Source organism: Homalodisca vitripennis, chromosome X, assembly GCF_021130785.1.
Source record: "Homalodisca vitripennis isolate AUS2020 chromosome X, UT_GWSS_2.1, whole genome shotgun sequence".
In the NCBI taxonomy this organism is placed as follows: Eukaryota; Metazoa; Arthropoda; class Insecta; order Hemiptera; family Cicadellidae; genus Homalodisca; species Homalodisca vitripennis.
The window spans coordinates 23,280,246-23,307,543 of NC_060215.1; the positions used below are offsets into that span (position 1 = coordinate 23,280,246).

Here is a 27,298-nt window from a genome sequence, read left to right on the forward strand (position 1 = left end):
TTAACAGGAAAGTATCATCAGCATACATGATGGGATAGCATACATTTCCGAGGTAGTTTGGAAGGTCTGAAGTGAATAGTACAAACAAAACTAAGCACTATACGGAAGCTTGAGTGATACCTCTTTTGACCATTTGTGGTTTTGATTTCACAATTCTTTCAGTCACATTCTGTACTTGTTGTTTAGTTTTAATTACATTTAGTAATATTTTTATTTAACCCTTTTACTGCCGACGTCCGACATATCGGACGTCGGCATTTTTGCCGAAAACGCCAACGTCCGATATGTCGGACGTCTGTTTTTTTTATTGTTACTGGCTACTGTTATGTTCAAATGCCGAAATATTCGGTATTTTGGTTGTTTAGGAGGACAGGATAATGAAAGAAGCCATTTGAAGAACTTTGGATTTCTATTTTCGTCGTCTTTGACTAGAATTGACGAACTACCTAGACAGCTGTCAAAACCAGATGATCGGGTTAGATTACTGAAATCTTCGTTCATTGTTGTTGTTTACAATGTTATCGAAAGTTTTTTGAAGTGTTACTTTTGTTGATCAAGGATAAAATGAGTAAAAGAGTTACATCTAACTCTCCTGTGAGTGAGGGAACAATAATTAACAGTCTAATCGATGGTGGTGTACAAGAGCAAGACGAACTGAGTGACGATTTCCTTCAGAATTTGTCAGATTCATATGCCGATATTAGTGTTAGGGCTATTGATGACAATCAAAGTGATGTGGATGACACTGATGACGATCCTGACTATCTTACCATCAGATAATGAGGAGTTATTAGATAGTGAGGGGGATGTGGCACAGATAAGTTTACCTTCAACTTCCACTGGTAGGCCTAGAGGAGGCCTACCAGTTTTGGGAAAATCCTCATAGTGCAGCTATGTTTCAAGGTAGCACCTTCAAATTTGGTATATGTTCTAAGCAATTGCTCTAGTTTATAATGATATCATGCTCAAAATTTTAGTATAATTTTAAAAATAAATTATCAGATGCCAAACACAATTTTTATTTTTTTATTTATTTTTTATTTACATAATTTTTAAAATTAAATAATGAGTTTGTTTCAAATTAAAATTTCTTTTTATTATTTAAAAAACAGCATTTAAATACGAGTAAATAAAGTAAAAATTCATGCAAATCTAATGAAAAATAAAAAAGATACAGCATTTTTTGTAAATGAATGCACAACAGCGATTTTCCCCCTTGGCAATTTTGACTGGTACGATAAAAAAATGGCCGGCAGTAAAAGGGTTAATTAAGCATATTAAAACTTTGTACCCTGGGCCCTTAATACATGTTTCGGCGTGGCTCCCTGGGGGTTTTATGATGCTTTTAAAAATTCTGTGTTATTACAGTAATTATGTTATAAACTCATACTATATATCATTTTAAAGATAGAGATACATACTTTTTTTAAATGTATACAAATATAAAGTTTATTTTCAAAATAAAATTATTACATACTATTGAATGTTATGTAAAAATTACAAAAAAAATTTTGCTACATAGCTTGTTAGTTCAAGTAGTTCGCCTTAGTGTGGTAATTTTTAAAGCACAATGGTCTGAATCAAATACATGATCTCGCACATTTTCGTTTAGATCGTTCATAAAATAAATATTTGGTCCCAGGTGTGTATTAAAATCATCGTCACTTTCCGACTCGGAGTCAAACAAAAGATCACGAATTGCATCACTTTTGATTTCATCACCCATATTATTTCAACTCGAAAATAATAAGTAAAGAATATAAAAGAAAATCAACGGAAAGTCGAGAAGAAAGAACAAAGCGAGTGAAAATACAAAACAAAACACACGGATAACCTCACATTGCTTGCATTTGCTTTTACTTCATTCAGTAAAAAACTAAAGTTCTGATTATTTACAAACAGTTAAATTCACATTTATAATACATTATAATAACATTTGCTTCAGTATTTATTGGCAAGATTTGTAGAAAACTTAGTAAGACATCACTAAGACTCACAACAACAAAAAACGTGAAACAGTACAAAGCAAACTGACAGTACCGACGATCAGCCGCGGTGCCTACGATCAGCTGTCTAGACTCGCTTGTAGTACGACGATAAATATACGTATTTCATTAATAAAACGTGACCCAGGGATCTCAAAACCAACAAATACGAACTTAGACAACCAATGAACATAATCAAAATGTTTGAATCCAAAAATAAGATGACTGAGCTAAATAATAAAATTAAATAACACGACCCAAGCTATACTCGGGCGCCGGTAGCACGCGCTGCCGATGCGGCCCGACCTATACTCGGGTTCAGGGTACAAAGTGTTAATTTTTATCAATGAGCGAACGAGAGAGATCAGCTGTTGTCCCTCTAATACTAATGCTAAATATATCACGGTCGAACCACCGCCCGTACCGCTTGCGCTGTTCGGCACCAGTGGGGTTGTATTTCTTGAACCGGTAGGTCATTGTCCCTCTGTCAACATGACCTACTCCTCATACATTACTCTTCTGTACCCTCTGCATACATTCACTTCTCTGCTCACTATCCCATTTCACCCTCTCAAGCATTCTCCTCTACTATTTTACCTATTTTGTTATACCCTGTTCACCCTTTATGTGCATATTCACGCCGTTGTGCATGCAAAATTGTATGTTTTCCCACGAACATAGACTATCCATCAGTGTGGAACTCTAGAGCCCCCCCCCCCCTTGGCACTTCTCTCTGGTCTCGTCTCCCTCAGATCTCGTGCGCTTGGTCCAGGAACTTCTCCTGTGTTGATACTTGGGAAAGACAACTTCTCTTGGTGAGTAATTGGCACATTCTATGAAATTTCCTATCCTTAAATTGTCTGCTTTAAAGTTGTTGAAAGCTGGAGACCCCGACTGGTCCTTTGAGCGTTTAAGAAAATAATTATTATCAAATAATTGATTGATTCATTTTATTCCTTTTCTCTACGCAACATTGTTTCGTCCTCCGGGCTGGATGTCTCTCTTTCTTGAACATAACACTTGTTTTAATTCAACTAGTTTCTCCCTTCCTGTAAGATAGCTTTGAAACCACTTCCCTCAAATCCCAGGCATTCAAAGGCTTTGCTGAGGTCAAGAAAGACACTTTTGACAGGTTATTAATTAGCTGTTCAATTAAGGTCAATAAATGCACTGTGGTTGATTTTCCAGTTAAAATCCATATTGCATTGCAGGTAACATCAGTATGTAAGAACTTCTCTTTGGAATGAATTATTCACCTGAGTATTATTTGTTTTTATTTTTTTATGTTAGTCTGGTGTAATATTTTCTCAGCTGCAGTTGTGAAAAATATATTAAAATGTCCATTTACTTTCTCAAGATCAATAACAATTTATCCTGTAACTTCCATCTGCCATGTACAACTTAGTATAATGTTGTTGAATTGTATAATGTATATCTATAATAATATTTATAATGTAGAATTATAACTTGTTAGTATAATTTTTAAATATAAAATTATAATACTATCATTAAATAAATAACACAAAGACAAAACTCCTTGATACAGTTATAAAAAATAAAACCCTCCGATATCTTGAATCAAATTGAATATTAAATTACTATTAGTATTAACAGAAATATTGTAATTTGGTTTACTCACCCTGATGAGGTAGGTGGTTGCCGAGGACAGCTTATCAAAGACGAACATATTCTGACTGTCGGCTGACTGGATGCTAATAGTGTTGAGCCGAGTGGTGTTGTTAGTCAGTTCCAGCTCGTAGAAGTGCACATGGTCTTCCACTTCTACCGATGGCAGTTCCCATCCCACATTGATGAAATCCGCTCCACCCGCCTTGAACTTGAGCACTGGTACTATGTCTGGATCTGTATAACCAAGAATACAGTCATTCTTCAGTCATATTTCTAAGAATACTGTTTAACAGACTCTCATAGAAGTTAGACCCACTTAGTTTGACACATACAGAAGATACGTTCTTACTATGGTGAATTATGGTATGGAAGAAATCAAACAAAACAATTTCGATAGTCTTAACAGAAATCCTAAAATGCAGTTTTTACACTTGCACCAGTAGGCGCCTTAGCTTCCTCTTAAACAGAGGTTTCCTATTTTCAAAACGCAAGTCTATGGGCAGCTTGTTGAACCGATTACCCCCGACCTCAGATTGCAGAGCTTTGTAAGCCTGGAGCCTGTGCTGCACAGATCTAAACGCATCCCGCCCTCTGGTATTGTGCTCATGAACGTCCCTGCCCCGCATCACCTCACATTTGTCACGACAGTAAAAGACGGTCTCGTATATGTAGAGGGCTGGGAAGGTTAACAAATCAAGTTCTCTAAAAAAATCCCTACAGGATTCTCTAATTCCTATTTTTGCCATGACTCATACTGCTTCCTTCTGAAGGACAAAACACCTCTAGAAATGGACATTAGCACATCCTCCCCAAAATGTCATGCCGTATGATGTGTGTGGGTACACTAGGCCATATTAGGCCATTTTCAATAGGTGTATTCCACAAAATTCTGCCAATTTCCTCAAAGCATAGATGCCTGAGGACAATCTAGTACAGACAACGTCCACATGTTTTTTCAAACCTGGTGCTGAAAACTTCATCAATAACCATGTCATTCACTACAACTGATGGACCGGGTTCATGGGGCGCTCTGCGCCCTGTAAAAGGGATGAAGTTTAATTTTGAATAATTTTTTTGTAGATTTACATCTGATAAAAATTGAAGACATGAATTTGAGTTTACAAAGCAATCAATTTCCAGGCATTTGCCCTGGAAACAGAGGGTAGTATCGTCTGCGTACTGAACCATTTGACCAGAGGATATAGATGACCAAAGATCATTTAACTTATATAAACTAAAAAAAGCACATAATGCATGGCAGACTGTTTGAACTGTATGCTGTTGTACCTTTCTTTAGCGTCCGTAGAAAGTCTGGATAAGTATAATCCTTGCCCTGACCAATGGCATTCGCTGCGTTCAGTTTCACTTTATAACTTGTGTCAGGTTCCAGGTTCTTTATAATGTAGCTGGTGTTGGTAACTTTCACTCGCTCTCTAGTAAATGTCCATTCATTTGTTCCATTTTTCATAAACTGAAAAATAACAATAAAAGTAAGAATTTAATTAGCTACACATATTTTAAAATGTAGGCTAACCATACTGTGTAATGCCTGCCTGACCAGTTTTTGAATATAATAATTTCTACCATTCTACAAATGAATATTTAGTAAAGCCGTGAATACACAGGGTTGTCAGAGGAGGGACAAGATAAATAATAAAAGAGTGTAAAAACTTAATACATACATTTAAACAACATTAGTGGTGAACTCACCAAAGTAAAAAAAACTCACTGAATATTATGAATAAAGTCTCTTTTCAACTATACTGTATATGTATGTAATTAAAAATATTACTTTATAGTTAAGAAACAAATATTAATTTTTAAACATCATGAATATAGAACGTAGCATTTTTCATCCTAGAGTGCTGGCATTCAAATTAATTTTTTGTGGTTAGTTAGGAATAAAAGTAATTTTATTTGTATTATCAAATTCAAATAACAAAAATTAATTCTATTCTTAAAAAATAATTATTAACATTGAAAACATTAACATTAACAGTCACTATAGAATTTGTGATCTTACATGAGAATAAACATACCCATTCTCACATATGTTGAAGCAAGTTTTATTTTCTTAATTTTATAAACAATTACTTCAGTCAATACAATTCTGAGCAATTGCATTATTGTAAGCTGTTTTATTCACTTATAATTAAGTAATTGCTTGAAAATATCCAAGTAGGATTAGTTGCTTGATTTTATTTACACCACCCATTGCAATAGGTGATAGCATGGTAGTGCCAGAGAGTATGGAGAGAGTCAAGTAACTATTTTATGGATTGATTGAGTAAACATATGTTAAGTTTTATTCAAAACCAATACAGCACACAATATGTATTGACATATTTCAATTTGTATTTTATGTTTTCATCCTGCTGTTCTCAAAATATAATTCATGTGTGTATGGCCTTTTAAAAGATATTTTTATAACATAATTTTAGTTCAATTGGTAGATTACTAATACAATATTTCAAATTAGTAGGCTTTGAAAAAGGCCAACAACAAAATATTTGGGCAAATTGTAATTAATGTATGGAGTTCAAAGTAAAATCATTAGTTGGACAATTCATGGAATTGATTTTAAGAATTTACTACTCTTTTGAGGACATTTTCATGTAGGTACATGTTCCAATATACAGTGGAGTCCTGCTAATCCAAACTAATTGGAACTGAACCCAGTTCGGATTACACGATTGTTCGGATTAGGCTATATCACAGGAAATCACGGTTTTAAGCAGGAAAATGGGTCCATTGTATTATAAAGTTATCAATATTGTATATAAAAACACGTTTTATGATTTTTGTACTGTACTTCATGTGGCAAATGTGTTGGACTCCAAATACTAAGCACAGTTAGTAAGTTACAGCACATTGTAGCTCACGTTTGTAACACACATTGGACATGTATAAGTGCTACTAAGAAGTACTCCCCTACCCTCGGCACGCCAAAAATACACACACTGACTACTAGAAGAGCTGGACACTGCACTGTAGTCTGCAGTGTGTCGTCTATTGTCTCAGTGCAAACACTAATAATAATAATAATAATAATAATAATAATAATATTTTATTGCCATACAAAATTTTTACATTCATCGACAAAGTCAAAGTACAGCCAGTAGCCAAGTCAAACTTAGTTTACTAATCAAAATGTTAGTGTATATAAACTAATTTACCATAAACTATTATCATAAACTATTACAAAATAAAAAATTACATAAAGTATTTTTGGTTAAAAACCAATACAAGGTACAGCAAAAAATTCTTCAATTGAATAAAAAGGATTGGCTAGAAGCCAACTATAGAGCCTATTACAAAAAACATTTCTTGAATATTTATTTACTAACTGAGACAACTTATTATAAATTTTCAATGATAAAACCTGGTGACTATTAACTGATTTATCTAGCCTACAGAAATTAATTGTAGTAAGCCTACTTGCCTTACTCCTCGTATTATAATTGTGACTGGCATACTTTATAGTACTAGGGTTGCAAAAGGTATACAAAACCAAGTCATACACAAACAAATTAATAATAGTTTGAATTTTTGACTTAATAAATAATGGTCTACAATGTTCTAAAAAATTGGCACCACAAATGATTCTGATAACTTTTTTTTGCAAAATTAATATTTCATTTATCCTGCTGCAGTTTCCGTAAAATATTAAACCGTACCTAAGAATTGACTGAAAGTAAGAAAAATACGCGGATCTAATATAATTTTGTTCAATACGGCTAGTAAGCCTTTTCATTAAGAAGATAACCCTAGACAATTTTGAGCTAATATAATCAATGTGAGGTCCCCAAGATAGAGTTTTATCAATTTGTACTCCCAAAAACTTTACTTGATTAGAAAATTGATCAAAATTGGTATTAATATTAATATCAAAAGGTCTTAAAGTAAAAATTATGTTTTGGGTTTTTTCTTCATTCAAAAGAAAACCGTTTGCCTTAAACCAACCCGATGCCCTATCTAAAGCACTTTGTGCCAAGACATTAAGAGTATCGATATTTGAATTGATGTTAACAAATGTTGTATCGTCTGCATACAGGATTGTTTTACAATTTATAAAAGCTGGTAGGTCATTAATAGAAATTAAAAAGAGCAAAGGACCTAAAACCGATCCCTGAGGGACACCATATTTAACTGAAACCTCCTTTGACCAATCGCCATTTACTAAAACCTTCTGCTTACGCTCAAAAAGGTATGATCTAAAAAATTCCATCTGCAAATTAAGAACTCCATAGTATTTCAATTTGAACAATAATTCTGAGTGATTCACACAGTCAAAGGCTTTGCTCAAGTCACAAAGAGTAGCCCGAGCAAAACCCTTACTTTCAAACGCTAGTAGCACTTCATGCACCAGCTTATCTATGGCATCTACTGTGGACTTACCTTTTCTAAAACCAAACTGAGAAAGACTTAAAAGATTGTTTTTTTCAAAATAACTACTTAACTGATCAAAAACTAAAAGTTCAAATACTTTGGATATTACAGGAATAACTGAAATTGGCCTGTAGCTCTCAGGTTTTTCCTTTGATCCTTTTTTAAACACTGGACTAATCCTTGAAATTTTTAATTCATTAGGAAATATTCCTTCTGAGAGACAAAGGTTAAAGCAGCAGGATAACGGTATAGATAGGTTATAAATGATTTTCTTTAACAAATTATTAGACATTAGGTATACATCATTACAATCAGAGTTTTTTAAACGCTTAGTTGCTTCAATTACATCGAGTGGTGTTATAGTATTCCATGTGAATTGTACATTCGGGACAGGTATACCAGTGGATGCAAGCAACTGCTCAGAGCTAGTAGGAGGAAAGCCTATGCTGTTTTTAATGGTCTCGACCGAATTAAGGAAACAATTATTAAAAGTATCGGGGCATATTAATGAATTTTTAAGACTTACATTGCTATCACTATTATTGCTTTTAATAATATTCCATGCTGTTCTACACTTTTACTACTCCCTTCTATGACACTTGTGTTATATTTAATTTTGGCTTCTTTAATGCTTTTTCTGTAATGGTGCTTTAAGTCATTGTATGTCTGTTTGATTGCATGGGAATTCCTGATGTTATTTTTTACTAAACTGTCTAAGAAAATTAATCTATTTTTCATGACAGCTAATTCATTATTGAACCAAAGGTTATTACTTTTTTTATAATTATTGGTATTTACTTTTACTGGTTTAGAGAGATAGTTAATGTTATTTGTTAATATATTTAAAATTATGGAACAGACATTCTGAGCGTCAAAAACATTAGGGCTCATAATATTATTCCAATCATAGCACCCCAATCTGTCTGCTAACTCGCATATTTTTTGTTTTGGCAAGATAATTTTAAAAAGAGGCATACTACACGATACGTTAGATTGATTAGGATTGATATTCATTTTAAGTGTAAGACCACAGTGGTCTGAAAACGGAAAATTAAAAATACTACAACTAAGATTATTATTTTTATGGGAATTTACAAGAATATTGTCTAAACAGTTATTTCCTCGGGTAGGCTGACTATTTAGGTGATAAAAGTTATACTGTCGCAAAAGATTAAGAAATTGCTTAGAAAAATTACTACCCTTAGTTACATCAAAATTACAATTAAAATCTCCCCCAATCACAGTTGTGTAATTAGACCATTTTATAAAGAATTGCAGTAATTCCTCAAAAGAATCAAGAAAGATATGTGGGTTACCTGATGGAGAGTGATAAACATTTACAACAATCAATTTCAGATTATCGATAAAGATAGCAGCCACCTCCAAATCCAACTCAGAACAAAATTGCTTTACGTCACATTTTCTTACATTAAAATTTGCATGTGTAAAAATTAGAGAACCGCCTCTAATATGGTCAGTTCTACAGTATGCGCTTTTACAAAGATAACCATCAGGCAGAACTGAGAAAATTTCTTCTTCTTTAAGCCAGTGCTCAGATAAACCAATTACGTTTATATTGTTAGTTGTTAAAAAAGATTCTAAGATTAAATTTTTGTTGTTAAGCCCTTGGATGTTTAAAAATAAAAAATATAGTGTCATGTCCTCAGTCGTATTTGCCGATGGCAGTCCCTGTATTGCAGGCTTACTACTTTTGATTGGATTAAATACCCTGCTTACCTATGGTTAATGGCAGAGACATACTTGAATGATTAAGTTGGACAATATTATCTACACTACATTCTTCTACTTCTATTACACACTCATTTACACTGGACTGACTTTCAACACTGCACAGGACACTTGGACACTGGTATGAAGACTGTAGAGATGTTGGTTCACAGACGATGGGGCTGACAGGACAGGGAGTAGATGTGTTAGTGCCCGTCATCAGCACCCGCTCCCGTGAATCACCAGCTGGTAACTGAGATGCAATTAGGCTCTTCAGGGTCTCCACGAATTTATCATGCGCAAGTCCCCTCCATAGACTTCTTCTTGCCTGTTGATTGTACGTGATAATTTTCACATTGGCCCCAGTTACTTTGTGAAATTTTATGATATTTGTAATGAAATGTTGTGGTTCAATAAGGTCACGGACACACCCCATCGCAGAGCAGATCAGAGTAGATAACCCACTGGATTTGAAATCGTTTTGAAGTTGATCAAAAGCCGCATCATAGTCAGCCAACGTGGGCTTGCCAAAGTATCTGCTTTTCGTTACTAAGCTGTAAATAGTAGGTCCATTTATAGGATTTTGCCTGGCCAAATTGTTGTATATGAGGTCAGAAATTTGCGGACGTCCAAATTTCTTCCTAAAAGCCACAGCCACTCCGGCAGACATATGTTTTGGGTCTTGAAAGTCTGATGATATAGTGTGAGCAAATGCAGTGGATTTAGTGTCCGTGACTTCCCCAAAAACAACCCTCATGTCAGATTCCACAACAGTTATTCCACTTGTTTTTGGTAATAAAGGTGAGCAAGTAGAGTTTAAGGTAGATTGACTTTTTCTGCTAGTTGTGGTAATGATTTTAACTATCATTTCGGCTACTCTTAATTTTCCTCTCTTGTTCAGGTGTAAGCCGTGATTAGTAAAGAGGTGGCGAGGTAGATGATGAAGCGGAAGAACAAGACAGTTGTTCTTGGCAGCAATAACTTCAATTTCCCTATTAATTTTGGAAATTTTTAAATCTAAATTTAAATTAGGCTGGTCGTGCCTCATTGGCAGCATCGCAAGAATCAGGTTTAAGTTATTTGATTTTGTTAGGAACTCCTGAACCTCATTCAGGAAACGTTCTGTGCCCATAGCCTCCATATTGTTTGTTCCAGCTATGATAAGGACACTGTCTTCTTTTGTTAAGTCTTTACTCAGATCCATGAAATCCTCCACCACGCCACCAAATCTTGCTCCTGGCCGAACACAAGAGAATGCATTCACTGAAGATCTTTGCTCAACCAAGTGACCTAGATTTTTTCCGTGACTATCAGCCAGTATGAGAAGTCGGTTTTTAAATGAGTCAGCTGACAAGGATGTGGATTTGGTTTTATGAGGTCCAATTTTTGATGGTGTCATCCATGTATTAGTGTTGGTACATACCTTCAATGAAGGAAGACAGTGCATACAACCTTTAGTTTTGTTTCTGAGGTCTTGGATTTCACCCTCTAGCCCTTTGTAATCATTTTGTAAACAAATAATTACACTGTTAAGATTTAAAATTTCACTTTTAGCACTGTTCAACTCCTGTAAAAGTATTTGTTTTTGAAAGTCTGATGTAACATTATTTGGCAAATCACAGTTGTTCGTTCCAGGATTAACTCTTTCTTCCAATAAATTTGTTTTTCCCAACTGACTGCGCTCTTCAATTAAACTTTTTTCCAAGCTGATACATCTATCTGTTAGTGCTTGCAATTGATAATTTAAATCTATGTCCTGTGTAGTATTGACACCTGCATCACTCTTGGTTACATCTTGAAATGAGGTAGGAGTACATTTTTTCATCAAAGGGGTTGATGGGATTTCCTCCACATTACTTATTTTAGACATATTAAAACTGTTATTTTGGGATTTCCTTGAGGGTTTTATTTTGTTTTTACTTTTAAATTCTTCTTCAATTTCATTTATTGCTATTTTGAGGTCCTCACTCATTTTCTTAACACTTAGAAGTTTATTTTTGTGCTCAATATAGCTACTCAGTTCACTATATCTACACTTTCCTCGTTCCTTTGATCCATAGAATACTACATTATATATTTGAGATTTCCCTTTATTTTCTATCCCATCAATGATTGCTGGCCAAGACGGATGTGTTTACTATAATTAAGACGGCAATTGTACTATAATTAATTGTTAACACACACACCAAAGTTGAAGAACTTAATTTGAAAAATAGAGAAGTTACAGCATTTTATCGAAAACCTTGTAAAGTCCACATTTTACAGTAAAATTCAATAAGACACATTTTGGTCAGTTTAATTCAAAATCACTTTATTTACACGTGTTGTTTAGCCCAATGTATAAAATTGTTTGTTGAAATAGTAAAGAAAGTAGGTTACATAAAATTAAAATTAATTATTTACAATATAGGGTGCATAATTTTAAAAATTTTTTTAAACTTGTGTTTGCCGAAGCACAAAGTATGAATCCCCCTCTTTTACTCATGGTCAAATCTGTTTACAATAATCACAAAACTAATAATAATATAAGCAAACTGAAATAAACTAAAGAAAAGCACGAATAATTCTCATTAAAACATAACCTAGCAACAATGTATTACCACAGCAACCAAAGACGCTCACTGAATGATTGGACGTAAATGAGGTTGAAAACAGCTGATATACGTCATCACATGTTGAGAATAGAGTAAAAAAGATTTTATTGTATCAATAGTAGTAGTGTCCAGATAAAGTATGCAAAGTTTAGTGGCATTTGGTCAATAATTAAAACTACAATATAACAAAAACCTGACGAGCGCCCCCAGCGCATGTCGGCATTTCTGTAAAACCTAGTGACGTGCGCTCGCGGCATTTCTCGAATAAACAGTGACGAGCGCTCGCGGCGCACGTCGGCATTAAAAGGGTTAAAGAAAAGTTAGACGCGCTTCGCGCAGTCACTCAAGAGTTGATGGAGTCTGAGGAGGAAGGAAGTAACGACGAGAACCTGTGTTGGTGCCACACGCAGACGGTGCATCAGAGCTTGACCTTCCACTATGATACCTAGAGCAATAGGCTACTGCTACACCTGCTGATATCATGTTGATGATACAATGGCAAAAATACGTGTGATCTAATAATTCAGCGAGACAAAAGACAATTACTAAGTTCATGTCTTTTAACAATTAAAATTGTACTCTACAATAATACCAGTACAGTACATCCAGTTATTGTTTGATTTACTATAAGTTTCAACTTGGTACTTTATTTAAACTTCATTATTTATGTCATGTACTGTACCATACGCAATTCGTCCTAATAAAACTGTACGCGTACTTAATGAAAGTTTTTAATTATTTTACGATGCACCCATTTAGGTAAATATTTGCTATAACTGTGCATTATCGTTATAAATATATATAAGCATTTCTTCCTGGACGTGTTCGGATTAAACATGTTCGGATTAGCGGGACTCCGTTGTACTCTACTTGTGTTTGACATGGTTGGATGGAAACACAGTAACATATATAATTACACTCATAATTAATTACACATCCAATACTAATCAAAACTTACCATGATATTATATTCCTTTATAGGTGAGTTGCCGTTATTGACTGTCCAATTGAGAAAAATTCTATGAGCACCAACGACCTTGACCACATCTATGGCCACTTGAGGAGCATCTGGAATAACAGTAGAGAATAAAAATTTTCTTGTAATAAAAAACCAGAAATTGGAAAGGACCAAATAGGATGTCAATATTAGAAACATTTAACGTGAAGAACAATATATTACAAGAGTTATGATAGCTAAGCAACAATTTGCTATAGACTTTACTTTAGCAATGTACTTGCTTGTATATTAACCTCTAAGGCCCTCTTCATACAGTTGTTATTCAGTTGGTTTGGCTCAAAATATAACAGTAAATATAAATAATATAACAAAATATAACAGTTTGATTACTAGTGGCAAGCGTAGCTTAGTCATAAAGGCTATAAGTAATGGAGTAAAATGGGGAAAAAAGCCATTACAATCATTTTAATCTTCAAAGTAGAACATTAGTTACAGAATACTTTAAAACAGAAAATAATATGACGGTTCATGGGATGTATGTTTTCAAACAATTTTGTCCATAAAAAGCAAACTTCTGAAACTGGAATTGGTAGGAGACAATCATAAATATGTAACACGAAATTGCAATAATGTAACAATAAGCACCCAAACCTTACGACTTTTTAAAAAGAAACTCAAGTATGTTGGATCAAAATTTTATTACAATCTTCCTATAGAAATTAAATCAAAGACTACATAAAATAAATTTGAGATAAAATTTAAAATGTTTCTCATCAACAAAGGCATATATTCCTTTCACGAATTGCAAGTAGTAATTCTAGAAGTGGGTAGCCCATAATTAATAGTTTTCTCCCCAAAACTGTTTTAATTATTGTAATAATTTTATTACTTACTCTAATTTCTGTGATATATAAATATGTTTATTTTTTATCAAGTATTCATCAGAATACAAAAGCTGAAATGCTGTATGCATGTTTATATGTAGTTCAACAATAACACTAGAGAACTGAACAAAGTTGTAAAACGTCATGTTCAAATGATCATGAAATAAAAAAATGCAAAAAAACCATTTTACGGACAAGAGTAATCAATATATGATCAAAGAAAAACTTTGGGGAAAAACAACTGGCATGTTTTATGGACATAAAATAAATGTACATATTAAAAATGTGATTTTTCGAGCTTTTGGGGAAGAAAGTCATATCTAAAAATTAGGTAATTGAAAATTTTAAATTCTATTGTTGAGAAATAGTATTTCTGGATTTGACTTGCAATTTTGTATAATTGTACAACATTTTTAAGTTTGAGACTAGAAATAACATATGCGCAATTTAAAATCATTTGTTTTAAGCTCACTGAAACACACTATTTCACATTGTCTTAACTACAAAGTCGTATAACCTACTAAGGAATAAATCAGTAAATTTACACATACAAAATTAGGCTATTCTTCATATCAAGAAAACAATTTACATATAATAAGCAAGTTTTTGTTTGAATAATTTAAAAATATATCTTTAAAGTTTAATCTAAAGAAAGGAGTAGGCAAATAACATATTTAATAAATATAAAACATTAATGAATATTTTAAAGAATACTAAAATTATGCATGCAATATTACGCAGAGAATAATTATAACAAAAATAAAAATATTAAAAACAAATTAATAAATAACATAAATGACAAAAGTTTTATAAAGTTTGTAGTTTAGACCCTCTCTCGCCATATTTCATGTTTATATTCTTTAGTTTATAGCTACATTTGGATGATTTTGTATATATGAAAAATATACCAGTGTAACTTTTCATTTTCAGTACACGTTATACAACTTTACTCAAGACACAAACAGAATAATCAATGGATTGGATTAAAAGGGAAGAGATAAACAAATTTTTTTTATTATTAGTTTTTATCTTGAATAAAATAAAATCACCTAAAACAAAGACGTGGACTGGAGCTGAGACTATGCCTTGAGCGCTGAGAACTGAGCAGTGATAAGTATCGTTGTCTTGAGTAGTCAGTCTGCTCAGAGGTAGCACAGTTTCCAGAAAAGTTTCATTCCCGAACACAACTTTCCACCTAAAACAAATACAGTTATCAGCACAGTGAATAAGGTTAACTTGTTTAAACACAGCCTCACTTCAGTTTGTACAGAGATTACATGGCTGTTTTAAAGTGGTAAGGAGCAACGGAGGAGAACCATAAAGTGTATCCACACTAATCTTACTGCCATTTATTCACACTTCTCAACTATGGTCTTAGTAATATCAAACCATCACCAGTATTTTTACTTCATCTAAAGCTATATTGGCAGTCAGTGATTATGTGTTCTCTTTCCAAATACTCCAAAAGTTGAATTTGAATACATTTCTCCATTATTTAACTATGTTTGATAGTAAAGCTATGGGTCTAAAGTTACTCATTACTGTTTTCGCTCCAGATTTGAATATTAGAATGACTTTTGCAATGTTAAAAATATCAGGACATTTTCCAGAACGAATACTAACATTTATTATATGCGTCAGGGGCTCTATTAGATAATAAATTGAATCCTAGAGTAATTTTGTTGGGATATCATCCCAGTCCCACACAGATCTTCTACTCACAGATTTAACAACATTAAAAGTGGTCAGTAACTGCTGATTCAAAGACACATGAACTAATAAAGATATGATACTTGAGTTTTATATAGCAATGATCTAAACAAGTTTCACTAAGTGGATGTTTAACCACATCTGATGCAGTTCACGAAACCTGCCTCATCTAATACATCTCGATACTTTTCTTCTAGAGAACCTGAAGTCGGATTAAAAGTGTCACAATTTATATTACCTGTCAAAATACGAAAAACATTATCCTGTATATTAGAATTACAAAATTCACCAATCCCCTCAACGAATTACAGCAAACTGGAACTAGGGCTACGGTAAACGGCGAGTAACTGACAAGGCAGGCCGCCCCAGTCTAAGCTTAGAGCCAAACCTGTGGCTACCCCTCCCGTGAGCAACTGATTACAGGTGGAGACTGATATTGTACTGAAAATATAAATAACAAGTCCATCATTCTGGATCAGACCATTGTATGATCTGTAGCAACTGAACCCATCTATGTTCATTAGACCGGAGTCATCTAACAGGCCTCAGTGAGGACCACACAATGTATCTTAAGTTCCATAGATTGTAACAATATTAAAAATGAATCAACGTTTTTATAATAACTTCTGATGTTCCGGTGTACCAATCTTTATTTATACTCTACACTTTCATTTTTTCCCTCATGACATTTAGTTTTGAGCTTCCTCACATCAGCCACCGATTCACACTTTATCAACAAGCTACTTTCATCACCTAAAAATCTGAACCTCTTATCGCCCATCCAGCTCAGTACATAACCAACAACAACTCAACTAACTAACAACTCAATTAACTAGAGACTGAATAACACTTTTGCAGAGTAACGAGTACCAAGTTTTATTCGGCTCAATTTTTTTCAACCGAGTACTCGGCCGAGTAACTCAGTTCTATCAAATTCCCATTTCGCGCACGTAAACAAATACAAACAGGTTTGCGCCGGTCAAGAAGCAGGCTCGCGTTGCTACACCCCTCTCTCCGCCCGCGCCTTTCAACTACCAGTCACTTGATAATTTGCAAACAAATACTTCACGTTGCACGTCATAGTAGATAAATAATTGAAAAAGTTTTTAATTAACGATTGACTGTGGGTAGTGCCTGATCAGTGATTTTGAAAATGAAACTTTGCGGGAAATATCTCAAAATCGTGAGCCAGTAGCATCAACTTCATCGTCGCAATCGAATGCAATGAAAATACAGCAAATGAGACATAACTGATTCACGTGCTAAAGAAATTCACAAAGCTGTAGTGGAGATGATTGCGGTAGATAACCAACCGATAGCTATGTTGGGAAATAATGTGTTCCAAAGATTAATGAATACCTTAAAACCCAAATACCAAATTCCTAGTAAAAAGTACATGAGCGAGGTTGTCATACCAGAAGTTTACACCACAGTAAAAAACGTAATAAGAGTGGAACTCGCAAAAGTTTTTAATCTAGCATTTTTTATTTCATTAAGGTTAGACATCATTACCTTAAAGAACCAACTGTTTCCTACACCTAAGATATGATAATAAAAGATTGAGTTCAATTCCCACAACACCATAACGAGTTATCCAAGACCAAACTATGTGAAATACAATCGAAAGCCTTGGATAAATCAATTAAAGTGGCACACTGTACAGCTTTGTTTTCTAAACTTAAGATTACGTCATCAACAACAGATTCAACTGCCATTACAGTGCTACAACCAGGCATGAAACCTAACTGTTCATCATATAAAAGATAATCAAACAAGAAAAAATCATAAAGTTGCTCCTTATACAATACTCAAAGATTTTACCAATGAAGAGACCAAAGATATAGGGTGGTAGCTAGATGGCTCTAACTTGTCTCCTTTCTTATATATAGGAATTATTTTACCAGCTTGAGAGCATTTTGAAAAACACCTTGTTCTAACATCTTATTGTATTAATATATTAGAGGATCTATAAAAACAAAAATGATTTTTTAACTAAGAAAATTTGAAACCCATAAAAATCTTCACTCTTGGATGAACTAAGTTTAGATATACACAGTTCAATATCCTATTTACAATTTTTCTCCATGCAAATTTTTCTCTTAAGAAAAACTTATCAAGAAAATTATTTAGCAGTTGTAAAACCTCACCATTATTTTCAATAATATTCTTATTGAACTCATCTGACACACCTACAAAATAGTCACGAAACTTTTGAGAATTTATATTAGATTGCTGTCTCAGGGTCAAACTCTCTAAACACACCATGCAGCTTTACATTTAAAATTAATAATAAATCTAATAAAATCAAGGATTGTTTTACAAATATTTTTGTGGATAACACACCAAATTTCAAAAGCCCTATATTAACCCTTTTAACCCCAGCCATTTTTCCATGGACTTGCCAGAAAGCCTATGGCGATAAGGGACCGTAGTGCAGAATTGAGGGAAAATTCATCTAGTTTTCTTATTTTTGAAGATAATTTTTAGGTTTTTGTTTTTAAATTGTTCACAAATAAGTGTACTATTAGATGTAATAGTTAAAAAGTACTTTTACAGAATGATTTGTTTTTTTTAGCGTATTTATACATTAATTTTTTTTAATTTTTTTTATTTTTTATACTTTGGACATACATAAACGGTAGAAAAAAAAATTGTAGCCCCTGAAAAATGAAGCAATTTTGTTGTACACATATTTCTTACTACACACACAAAATTTTAAGAACTTTCCTTGATAAATGCAGGAGATATATCCAATTAATTGTATTGCTGCATAAGCACTTCTTCATATATTTCCACATACACGTCAGTAGAAGTATACAGATATGTTTACTTGTTTTTGCACTTTTGAAATAATAACAATTGTAAAATAACACAAACTAATTGTAATGGTTTGTAAGACTAAAACTTGTTTAATTTTTCAAAAAAGTAAAAGAAATAATATTTACAATATATACATTTTATGGTACTTTGGGAATGGGGTCAGATTCCGTTATATGCCCCCAACGCTTAAACCTTTTTCAATGAACTTAGAACGTTATAAAACGATGTAGTTGAATAACAGAACTAACATTCCATTAATCAACAAGCATTTCCAGGTATTGTGATCGGTATTTTTGTCGCTGTTATCTTATCTTTCTCGAGAATCCCGATTACGACAGGCCGCGCGGCGGGACTCTGCAATCACTTATCTACTAGACCGCTCGACTTTGACCTCTGTCTGAGGATGGGGAGGGGTTTGCGATAAGACAATTCCTGTTTTATATTGACGAAATATTGTTTCTACGCTAATCTAGTAATCAGTAGAAGCAAAATGTCAAATAACGATTCATGTATGGGTGTGGTCGGTATAATCCCAAAGTACCAGTGTTTATCAAAGTGTTTTCACTCACTGGTAACTTTTCTCTACGACGTTTACTCATGTTTTTTTACTAATAATACAATAAATCACACGAAAAACAACCGCTTTCAATTACGCAAACTAATTGAGGTTATAAGTCAGCATACAACAACAATGCAACTGAAGTCGTCTGACAACTGACATCGACAAATAAACTACGCTCAATGACGACGAAATACGATGCCAATTGGAAGGTTTATTGTTTTTGCATGTAGCCCGTTTCTTCACCGACTACTATACCGAAACTGATGGCATTTGGACATATTATTAGCCAGCTACATTAAATTCTCGAGACGTCCGGTATATCGGACGTTGGGCATTTTAGCTAGACCACCTCTGTCCGATATACCGGACGCCGGGGCTAAAAGGGTTAAAGAAATGGCACTGGGATTAGAAACAATAGGTTTAACTCAAAATTTAGAGCAGATTTAGACATCTGCCTGCCTCTAAACAGCTTCTATCACTGCAAGTCGGAGGGTTAATACTTGTCTAAACATTAACTGGTATGAAAATATCTATAGCATAACTGGCCTAAAAATGTTAATATTAATTAATAACAAGACCACATACACATGACTTTCTCAGTCTCTCACTCAAATTTTTTCAAGTTACAAAAGAATTTGAGTTACATTTTAGAACTTCACAAAATTTACCTTGGCTCTTCAATTGACTGGTTAGCTTTTCGCCACTCCACTTGATAAATAGGATAACCAGTGAATGAACAGGACAGGTTACCACTACCGCCTATCTTCGCCCTCACGTCCTTGGTAGATACCACTTGACCTGGAACTGTTTTATCCATAATAAGTATTACTGGTCAACTTCATAACAATTACTAATAATTACTAATATATTCAAGTTTACAGCTTAAATTTAGTTAAAAAGTGATAAAGCTAAATGTTATGTCTGCAGACTAACAAAAGGCTGAACTGGAGCAGTACAGTATTTGTCCGCCCTTAAAGGCAGAACATCATGGATCGATTGAGACTAAAGCAACTTATACAAAAAAAACCAAAGAATATTACACATTCAAAATTAAAATGGATTCTTAATTAAAACTTAAGTTAGTTTTTAGGTTGCCGCCAGTCACATTAGTTTTTGTTGGCTTGACTACTTCCACACGCAAGTTACAAAATTAGTTTTTGTTGGCTTGACCACTTCCACGTGCAAGTTACAACATTAGTTTTTGTTGGCTTGACCACTTCCACACGCAAGTTACAACATTAGTTTTTGTTGGCTTCACTACTTCCACACGCAAGTTACAACATTAGTTTTTGTTGGCTTGACTACTTCCACACGCAAGTTACAACATTAGTTTTTGTTGCCTTGACCACTTCCACACACAAGTTACAACATTAGTTTTTGTTGGCTTCACTACTTCCACACGCAAGTTACAACATTAGTTTTTGTTGGCTTGACTACTTCCACACGCAAGTTACAACATTAGTTTTTGTTGGCTTGACCACTTCCACACGCAAGTTACAACATTAGTTTTTGTTGGCTTGACCACTTCCACACGCGCAATCAGCATGCCATCTCAACAGTCAAAGCGGGTACACTCGCTCGTGAAAGACAACATCTGAGCACACATTGTTTCTTTACTAAACTTTTTTAAAAACATAAAATGCTTTTATATATATTAGACCAATATAGTCAATAATAAAAAATAATGTTTGAAAAATACTGTTAGGAATAAAATTAAAATTCTGGACAGTAGTAAGTTTTTAAAATGTATTATTTAGCGCACAAAGGGTTACATATTATTATTCAGAGTAAACAAGATTTTTAACATAACATAAATTAGGGATTGATTGTATTATTAGTACGTATTCATTAATTGGAAACCCAATAATCGAAAGTCTTCACAAAGTGGAAATGTGTTATTTGTCACATTGAACATTATCATCAACTAGTGACTTACAATTGGTCATACTTTTACTATAGAGTTACATGACCCAGCCTCAGTCAGAATATCTCCATGTATAGTCACAATGCAAGTGTCAAATAAACTAAATAGGAACCAACAGTTGACTGTAAAACAGAAACACAATAAGGACTAAATATAGCAAGCAATTGTATCAATCCTTTTAACATGTTGACTGCGGCAGACACCCTAGTGTCCTTGCTGTATTATTAGAATACTTATCATCACTCAAGATCGAGCCGCATTGAAGATGTTAACTTCACAAAATACTAAATTATGCACCAGAACTATGAACTCACTTGTGAGATCCAATGGAATGATCTGAGATGCCTGATCTTCGAACCACTCAAATGAAGAGGCATGGCACGTGTAGTTGCCTATGTCATCCAGAGTAGCACACTGTATTGTTAGGGTGCTTACAACAGATTCCCCCGACTCTCTTGCTATCACTTTTAACCTGAAACACATAAACCGTTTGTTACGTAATTAAATTTGGGACAGTTATTTCAACAAAGTATTTGATCATAATTATTGTTTTAAAATTACACATAGTAAAGTGTATTTAACATGTTTACACAAACTTTCACAACTAATGTCAGGTACCCAGTACGGTACACACCGGGCTTTCGTAAAGCACGTCATGCGCCCAATAAGGTACACGTTGCTATTGTTATAGCGTTTTTATTGTTTGTTACATGTGATTCCGTGTTTAAATAAATACCTTAGACTATACACACTAATATAGTTATGTTTTGGTTAACCCTTTTAAGGCCGGCGGCTGTAATAGGCACCCATGGTCAAAGGCCCACTGTTTAATAATGACATGTCTGTTCAAGGCCAGGGTGTTTCACAGCTGGTGAGCAGTTTTAGAAAAATATTCATAGGAACGTTATTTTTTCATCATTAACTAATATTTTTTTTAGTAATTTAAAATTAAATTATCTGTTAAGAAAAAAATACATTTACCCCTAAATATTGTAAAAAAAATTAAAACTTACAAAAAGAAGTATTTTGAATTTTTTATTTTTTACGTTTCAGGAGATTTTAAAAATATTTAACTATTATAGAATACTTTTAAACCTATATATTTTCAAACTACAGCTAATTATGACTAAAATTACTAATTTTGAAGTGCCTAACTTGATGTGACATGAAGTTGTAGAACATAAAATAAAAGTCGACACTATGTTGATTTTGGTTTAAAGTAAAGGAACCGTGTAAAATCCTTTCATACTTAGTATGGTAAAAAACTGTTAAAATGAACTTCATAAGACACACACACATAATCCTAATAAGAATAAATCAACATAAAAATTATATTTTCCAAGACTGATTGGACGACTTAACAACGATGTTACCCAAAACATATAGGATGAATTCCTCTTAAGCACTTTTTACAACAGTACCTTGATCTCTTTCTGGGACTACCATTAGCAGTACTGACAGGGCTACAAACAGAACAATTTTTTTCCAATCTTCCAGGTAAGTGGTCGATTCCATATTCTTGTTCGATACTATCTCCACCTCCCATAGGCCTAGCATTACCGTTACGTGATGCCAGCCACTGCCAATTCATCAATGATTTCTGTAGTATAATCATATCTATACAAAAAACCACAAGAGAGTGCAGTTGAGGGAGGAGCCTATTTTGCCCGTGACCTTGGAGCGGCCAACGAGAACTGAGCGACGTTGCCAAACTTGTTCCCCGCTGTAACCACAAGCCGCGCGAGTCCAGCGTTCTTAAAATACTTAACCGTTACGCTCGAAAGAAATGTTAGAGCTGTCTTGAATTAATTAACTACGTATTACAAAAAGGAATTTTATGGTCATTTAAAAAAAATACATCTCTGTAGCTTATTTCCATGTTGAGTTAAATGGATTGAAATAAATTATTGTATTATATTACTCATATACGAAGATCGTAGGATTAAAATCTTTAGCTGAAATATAAATTAAAAGAAAACATAAAAATACCGCAAAAACGTTAATTTCCCGTATTTAACAGTTAGATAATGCCATTATCACTGATATATAATAAGGCATTACATGTTTGCATAGTATAATCATGTTATGTTAAATGGATTTTCAATTTGGTAAGAAAGTTATCAAATACATCTGAAATATATGTTCTTTTCCATAAATATACTTATTCGGTACATAACGGTGGGAATTGTTGCCGCAACGGTTTTGTTACGCACTTCATTAATAAACTATACAAGTAATTTAAATATAATATAGCAAACTGTCAACGCATTTTAAATATTGTTTTTCAATTATACTGATAAGTTTTAAATGATCAGTATCAGTGTTAGTTGTGACAGCGCAGCGGTTTATCAGCCACAATGCGTCATCCGTGCCGGGCGGCAGCGGCAGTTGTGTGGCAACATCGCGCAGGCCAGTCCATTCTATTGGTCACCGCCAACTGCACTCTCTGTTGGTTCCTTGTATAGACAGTATTTTACCACCATTATTTTCTTTGTACAAAAGATAAATGTTTAAAACGTTTCTGGCCATAATATTAAAAGTTATCTTGTGCCAGTACTTCAGGGTCCTTCGCTCGTCCATGTAACAATACAACATTTCATCAGAAGTGTCAATCCCTCCCATGTACATGTTGTATTTATCAATCATATCTGGTTTTTTACTTTCTATAAAACTGTCATTCCTTCTCTTTGTCTTGTCAACTGTATTAGCCTTATATTTAGTTGACAGCAAAATTACTGGATTTTTCTGGCTTTTTCTGTCAGTAACTAAGCATAAGTAAACTTTTGTTTCTCATGTAGCACTGTTGACCAACACCTAAATTTTCTTTTATCATGTTTGGGATCTCTTGCCTGTTCCTTCTTACAGTGCCAGTGGTTTCTTTGGAAAATAAATACCTTGCCAAGGGAATAGACATAAAAAACTTATCGACATATATGTGGTAACCTTTGTTTAGATATTGACCCATTTCCATCAACTTGACAACTCTATAGGCCAAACCTTGCTGATTGTTCTCGTTCAACTCATCATCTTTTTTGCCTTTATAACAGAAGAATCCAAGACAATAGTTGGAGACTGCATCACACATCATCCACAACTTGATTCCCCACTTGTGATGATGTTTGTTAGGGAGGTACTGAGTCATTGAAGTGTGGCATTTGGTTCCGATCAAACTCTCGTCCACGTATAATTCTCGATGTGGTACATAATGCTGTCTGAATACCCTATGTTCAACTAACATAGAGAACCTAGCGCACGGATCGTAATTGGACTCACCTGGCTTAGCGAAGGCACTGGAATTGGTCATATGAAAGAATTGTAAAATAGTTTCAAAACGGTTACTACTGAACATCTCTCCGAACCAGGAAGGGCATTGACTTTTACTTTTCGTCCTCCAGTAACTATCAATTGTAGGCCTTTTATTTAGGCCAATGTTTAGGATGACGGCTAAGAAAGCTTTTATTTCAATCAAAGTAACTGGTGACCATGTTAGAGAAGATGGTGTCAAGTTCTGGATGTAATTACTCACATACAAGTTTGTCTGGGTGACAAATGTTGTCAGCAAAGTTTGCGTGAAAACAAGTTGAAATAATCAACAGGCCTTGCATTGTTAGGAGGACAATGTCTAGGACCGGGTTACTCAAAAACTTCATGACCTGGAAAAAAATAGAATACCTGGATAATTTTCTTCTGAAAATATTTTCCATCCTGCCGCAACGTCGGATTCACCTATAGGCCACTGCACATTGTAAATATCTTTGTCATCATCATCATTTGCACGCCTTCGCCTACGTGTAGGCTGAGCATTTTCAACATCGTTTGTATTGGATAGGTTTGTCGATCGTGGTCTACCTCTAGGCCTACGCCTACCTAAGGAGGTTGATGGCTGGGGTTCTGGATCATCCTCAAACTCATCCTCTTCATGTACTTCTACATTTTCCTCTGGGACAAAATCTGGATCCTCGTCCGTGTCATCAACAGGTTCATACTCATTCTCAACTTCACCAGAATCATCTTCAAATAACTCATTTACTACAGTTGAGTCATCATCAATAAACCTAACACCACTATTGGCTATGCTGTTTATCAGAGTATTTTCACTTGTCGGTGATCTCTCCCGGGGACGTTTACTCATCTTAAGTTTAAAACTAACACTATAATATAATAATGATTAAAATATATTTAGTTTTTAGCCATAAACAACAACATAACCATGAACTAGACGTCCAAACAATTACGACAACAAGGAGTGCCGGTGTCAAACCAGCTGTCTGTTATGTCAACTAAATGCACAGATATAAAATAGAAATATTGACAAAAGTGGCAGTGTGTGCCGTTATTCATGAAGCCCATATATCCCTCTACACAAGGATATCATGTTTTGTGGCATTTGGAAAAAAAAACAAGCCAGTAAATGGGAAAAATGGATGATGCCTATTACGGCCGTTGACAGCGAGCGCAATTATGGCCACAGGGGGCTATTATGGCCACCAGCCTTGAACGCAATTTTGACCACGGGTGCCTATTATGGCCGCCGGCCTTAAAAGGGTTAATAATTTAAGGGTTAATTAGTTGTTACTGAAACAAAAATGACATTACATATCCACCACAGCCAACAAAAAAAAAAGGGAAGAAATCACTCCAACACAAAACATACAACAGTATTGGCAGTATCTGATATAAAAGTGGTTACATGCCAAAAAAACAAAAACAATGGCATGTAAACTGCACTCATTCAGAAACCGTTTCTTGTGTACGAGTTAATAAGTAGTTTCTTGGTTCTTCATACCTGTCATCCTCGGTAATGTTGTAGCCTCTAAACGTCCACCAGACTAATGAGTCTAAAGGCCGCACTTCACACTCCAGAGAAGCATTGTCACAAAGTCTCATGTCGCTTACTCCGGATATCCTCACAATTTCCACTCTCCCCTCCTCTGAAACAATTACCGTGTCATCCTCAGTAATATTCTATCCTTTAAACGGCACCAAACTGAAAACTCTGACTGGGTTTTACAGCTTTCCCCATTCCAAAAATGACCTCAAAATTTTATCTAAACAGTAGAAATGGTACTCAGTAGTGTGGCATTAGAAAGAAACCACTTTTAAGGATTATAAGTATCAAAGCCATTAATCAAACTATTCCTTTACAATAATTCCAGATTTGAAATTTGTTTAACACATTACCAATTTAAGACAACAACATAAACTGCCAAAAATAGTGGTACCAAAAATCATACCGTGACGTAGTTGTTGTACTCTTGCCTGATAGATAACAGTACAGCCAGCCAATGTTTCTTGGTCTGATGATCGCAAAGAGGAGGCTCACAGCTGTAGTCAGTGTGGTGTAAAATTACATGTTTTCATAGCAATGAAAGTAAAATATTTTTCACCTACGTCATTGTAAATTACGGAAATATTTTTTCTCACAAACATTTTTTTAACTTAAATACTATACTTCTTTATATATTTTACATGAGTCTATGTAGTACCTATGTAGCCATTATATATCATGGAACTATTCTGATGTAATTATAACTTCTTTAGATTTAGACTTTTTTTATGAATTAGGCTACATAAAAACAAAACTACATGTTAAAACAACAAACACAATGAGCTATATAAATTTTTCAAGTCAAGCCATCCAATGTATATAAAACAGTCTATTCCAAAAAGTTTATCTACACGAGCGAAGAAGCTATGCAATGATAGACTTCTTAAATTACAATGAAAAACTAAGCAACATTTTTAAACATTTAAATAACCCAGAAAATTTTTTTAAATCAAATACACAAACTAAAACATCCACCAAGTAGCTTAAATTATAAAAGACAAACAAAGTTTATTACACAATTTTTCTTGGGCTAAAGAAAATTATCAGTATTATGAAAATTGCCCGTAATTTCCTCTCCAGATAGATACCCAACATTTTAAGGCTAAAGCACATAGAGTGAGATTTTGCAAACCTCAAAATTTGAAAAACAAACTTGTCCAACCTAAACTACCTAAAGTACAACAACCTGTTACTAATGAATGTAAACCGTGCAACAAACCATGTTGCAGTCCTTGCAAAGTTATGAAAAATTGAATTAACTTGCTCTAGGCAACAAATTCTAAAGCA

General features: G+C 34.1%; 1 protein-coding gene across 2 annotated transcripts in view; it reads right to left on the reverse strand.

Annotated features, from left to right (window-relative positions):
- Positions 1–27,298, reverse strand: part of LOC124368777 (tyrosine-protein phosphatase 69D) — a 95,724-nt gene that overhangs the window by 62,246 nt on the left and 6,180 nt on the right. For both annotated transcript variants that reach the window (XM_046826137.1, XM_046826136.1), the window contains exons 2-8: positions 25,970–26,114; positions 21,498–21,655; positions 19,928–20,063; positions 15,217–15,362; positions 13,284–13,393; positions 4,902–5,085; positions 3,625–3,848 (exon numbers count right to left, since the gene is read on the reverse strand). In XM_046826137.1, coding sequence (XP_046682093.1) covers positions 3,625–3,848; positions 4,902–5,085; positions 13,284–13,393; positions 15,217–15,362; positions 19,928–20,063; positions 21,498–21,655; positions 25,970–26,114 — 1,103 coding nt within the window. The remainder of the gene's footprint in view (positions 1–3,624; positions 3,849–4,901; positions 5,086–13,283; positions 13,394–15,216; positions 15,363–19,927; positions 20,064–21,497; positions 21,656–25,969; positions 26,115–27,298) is intronic.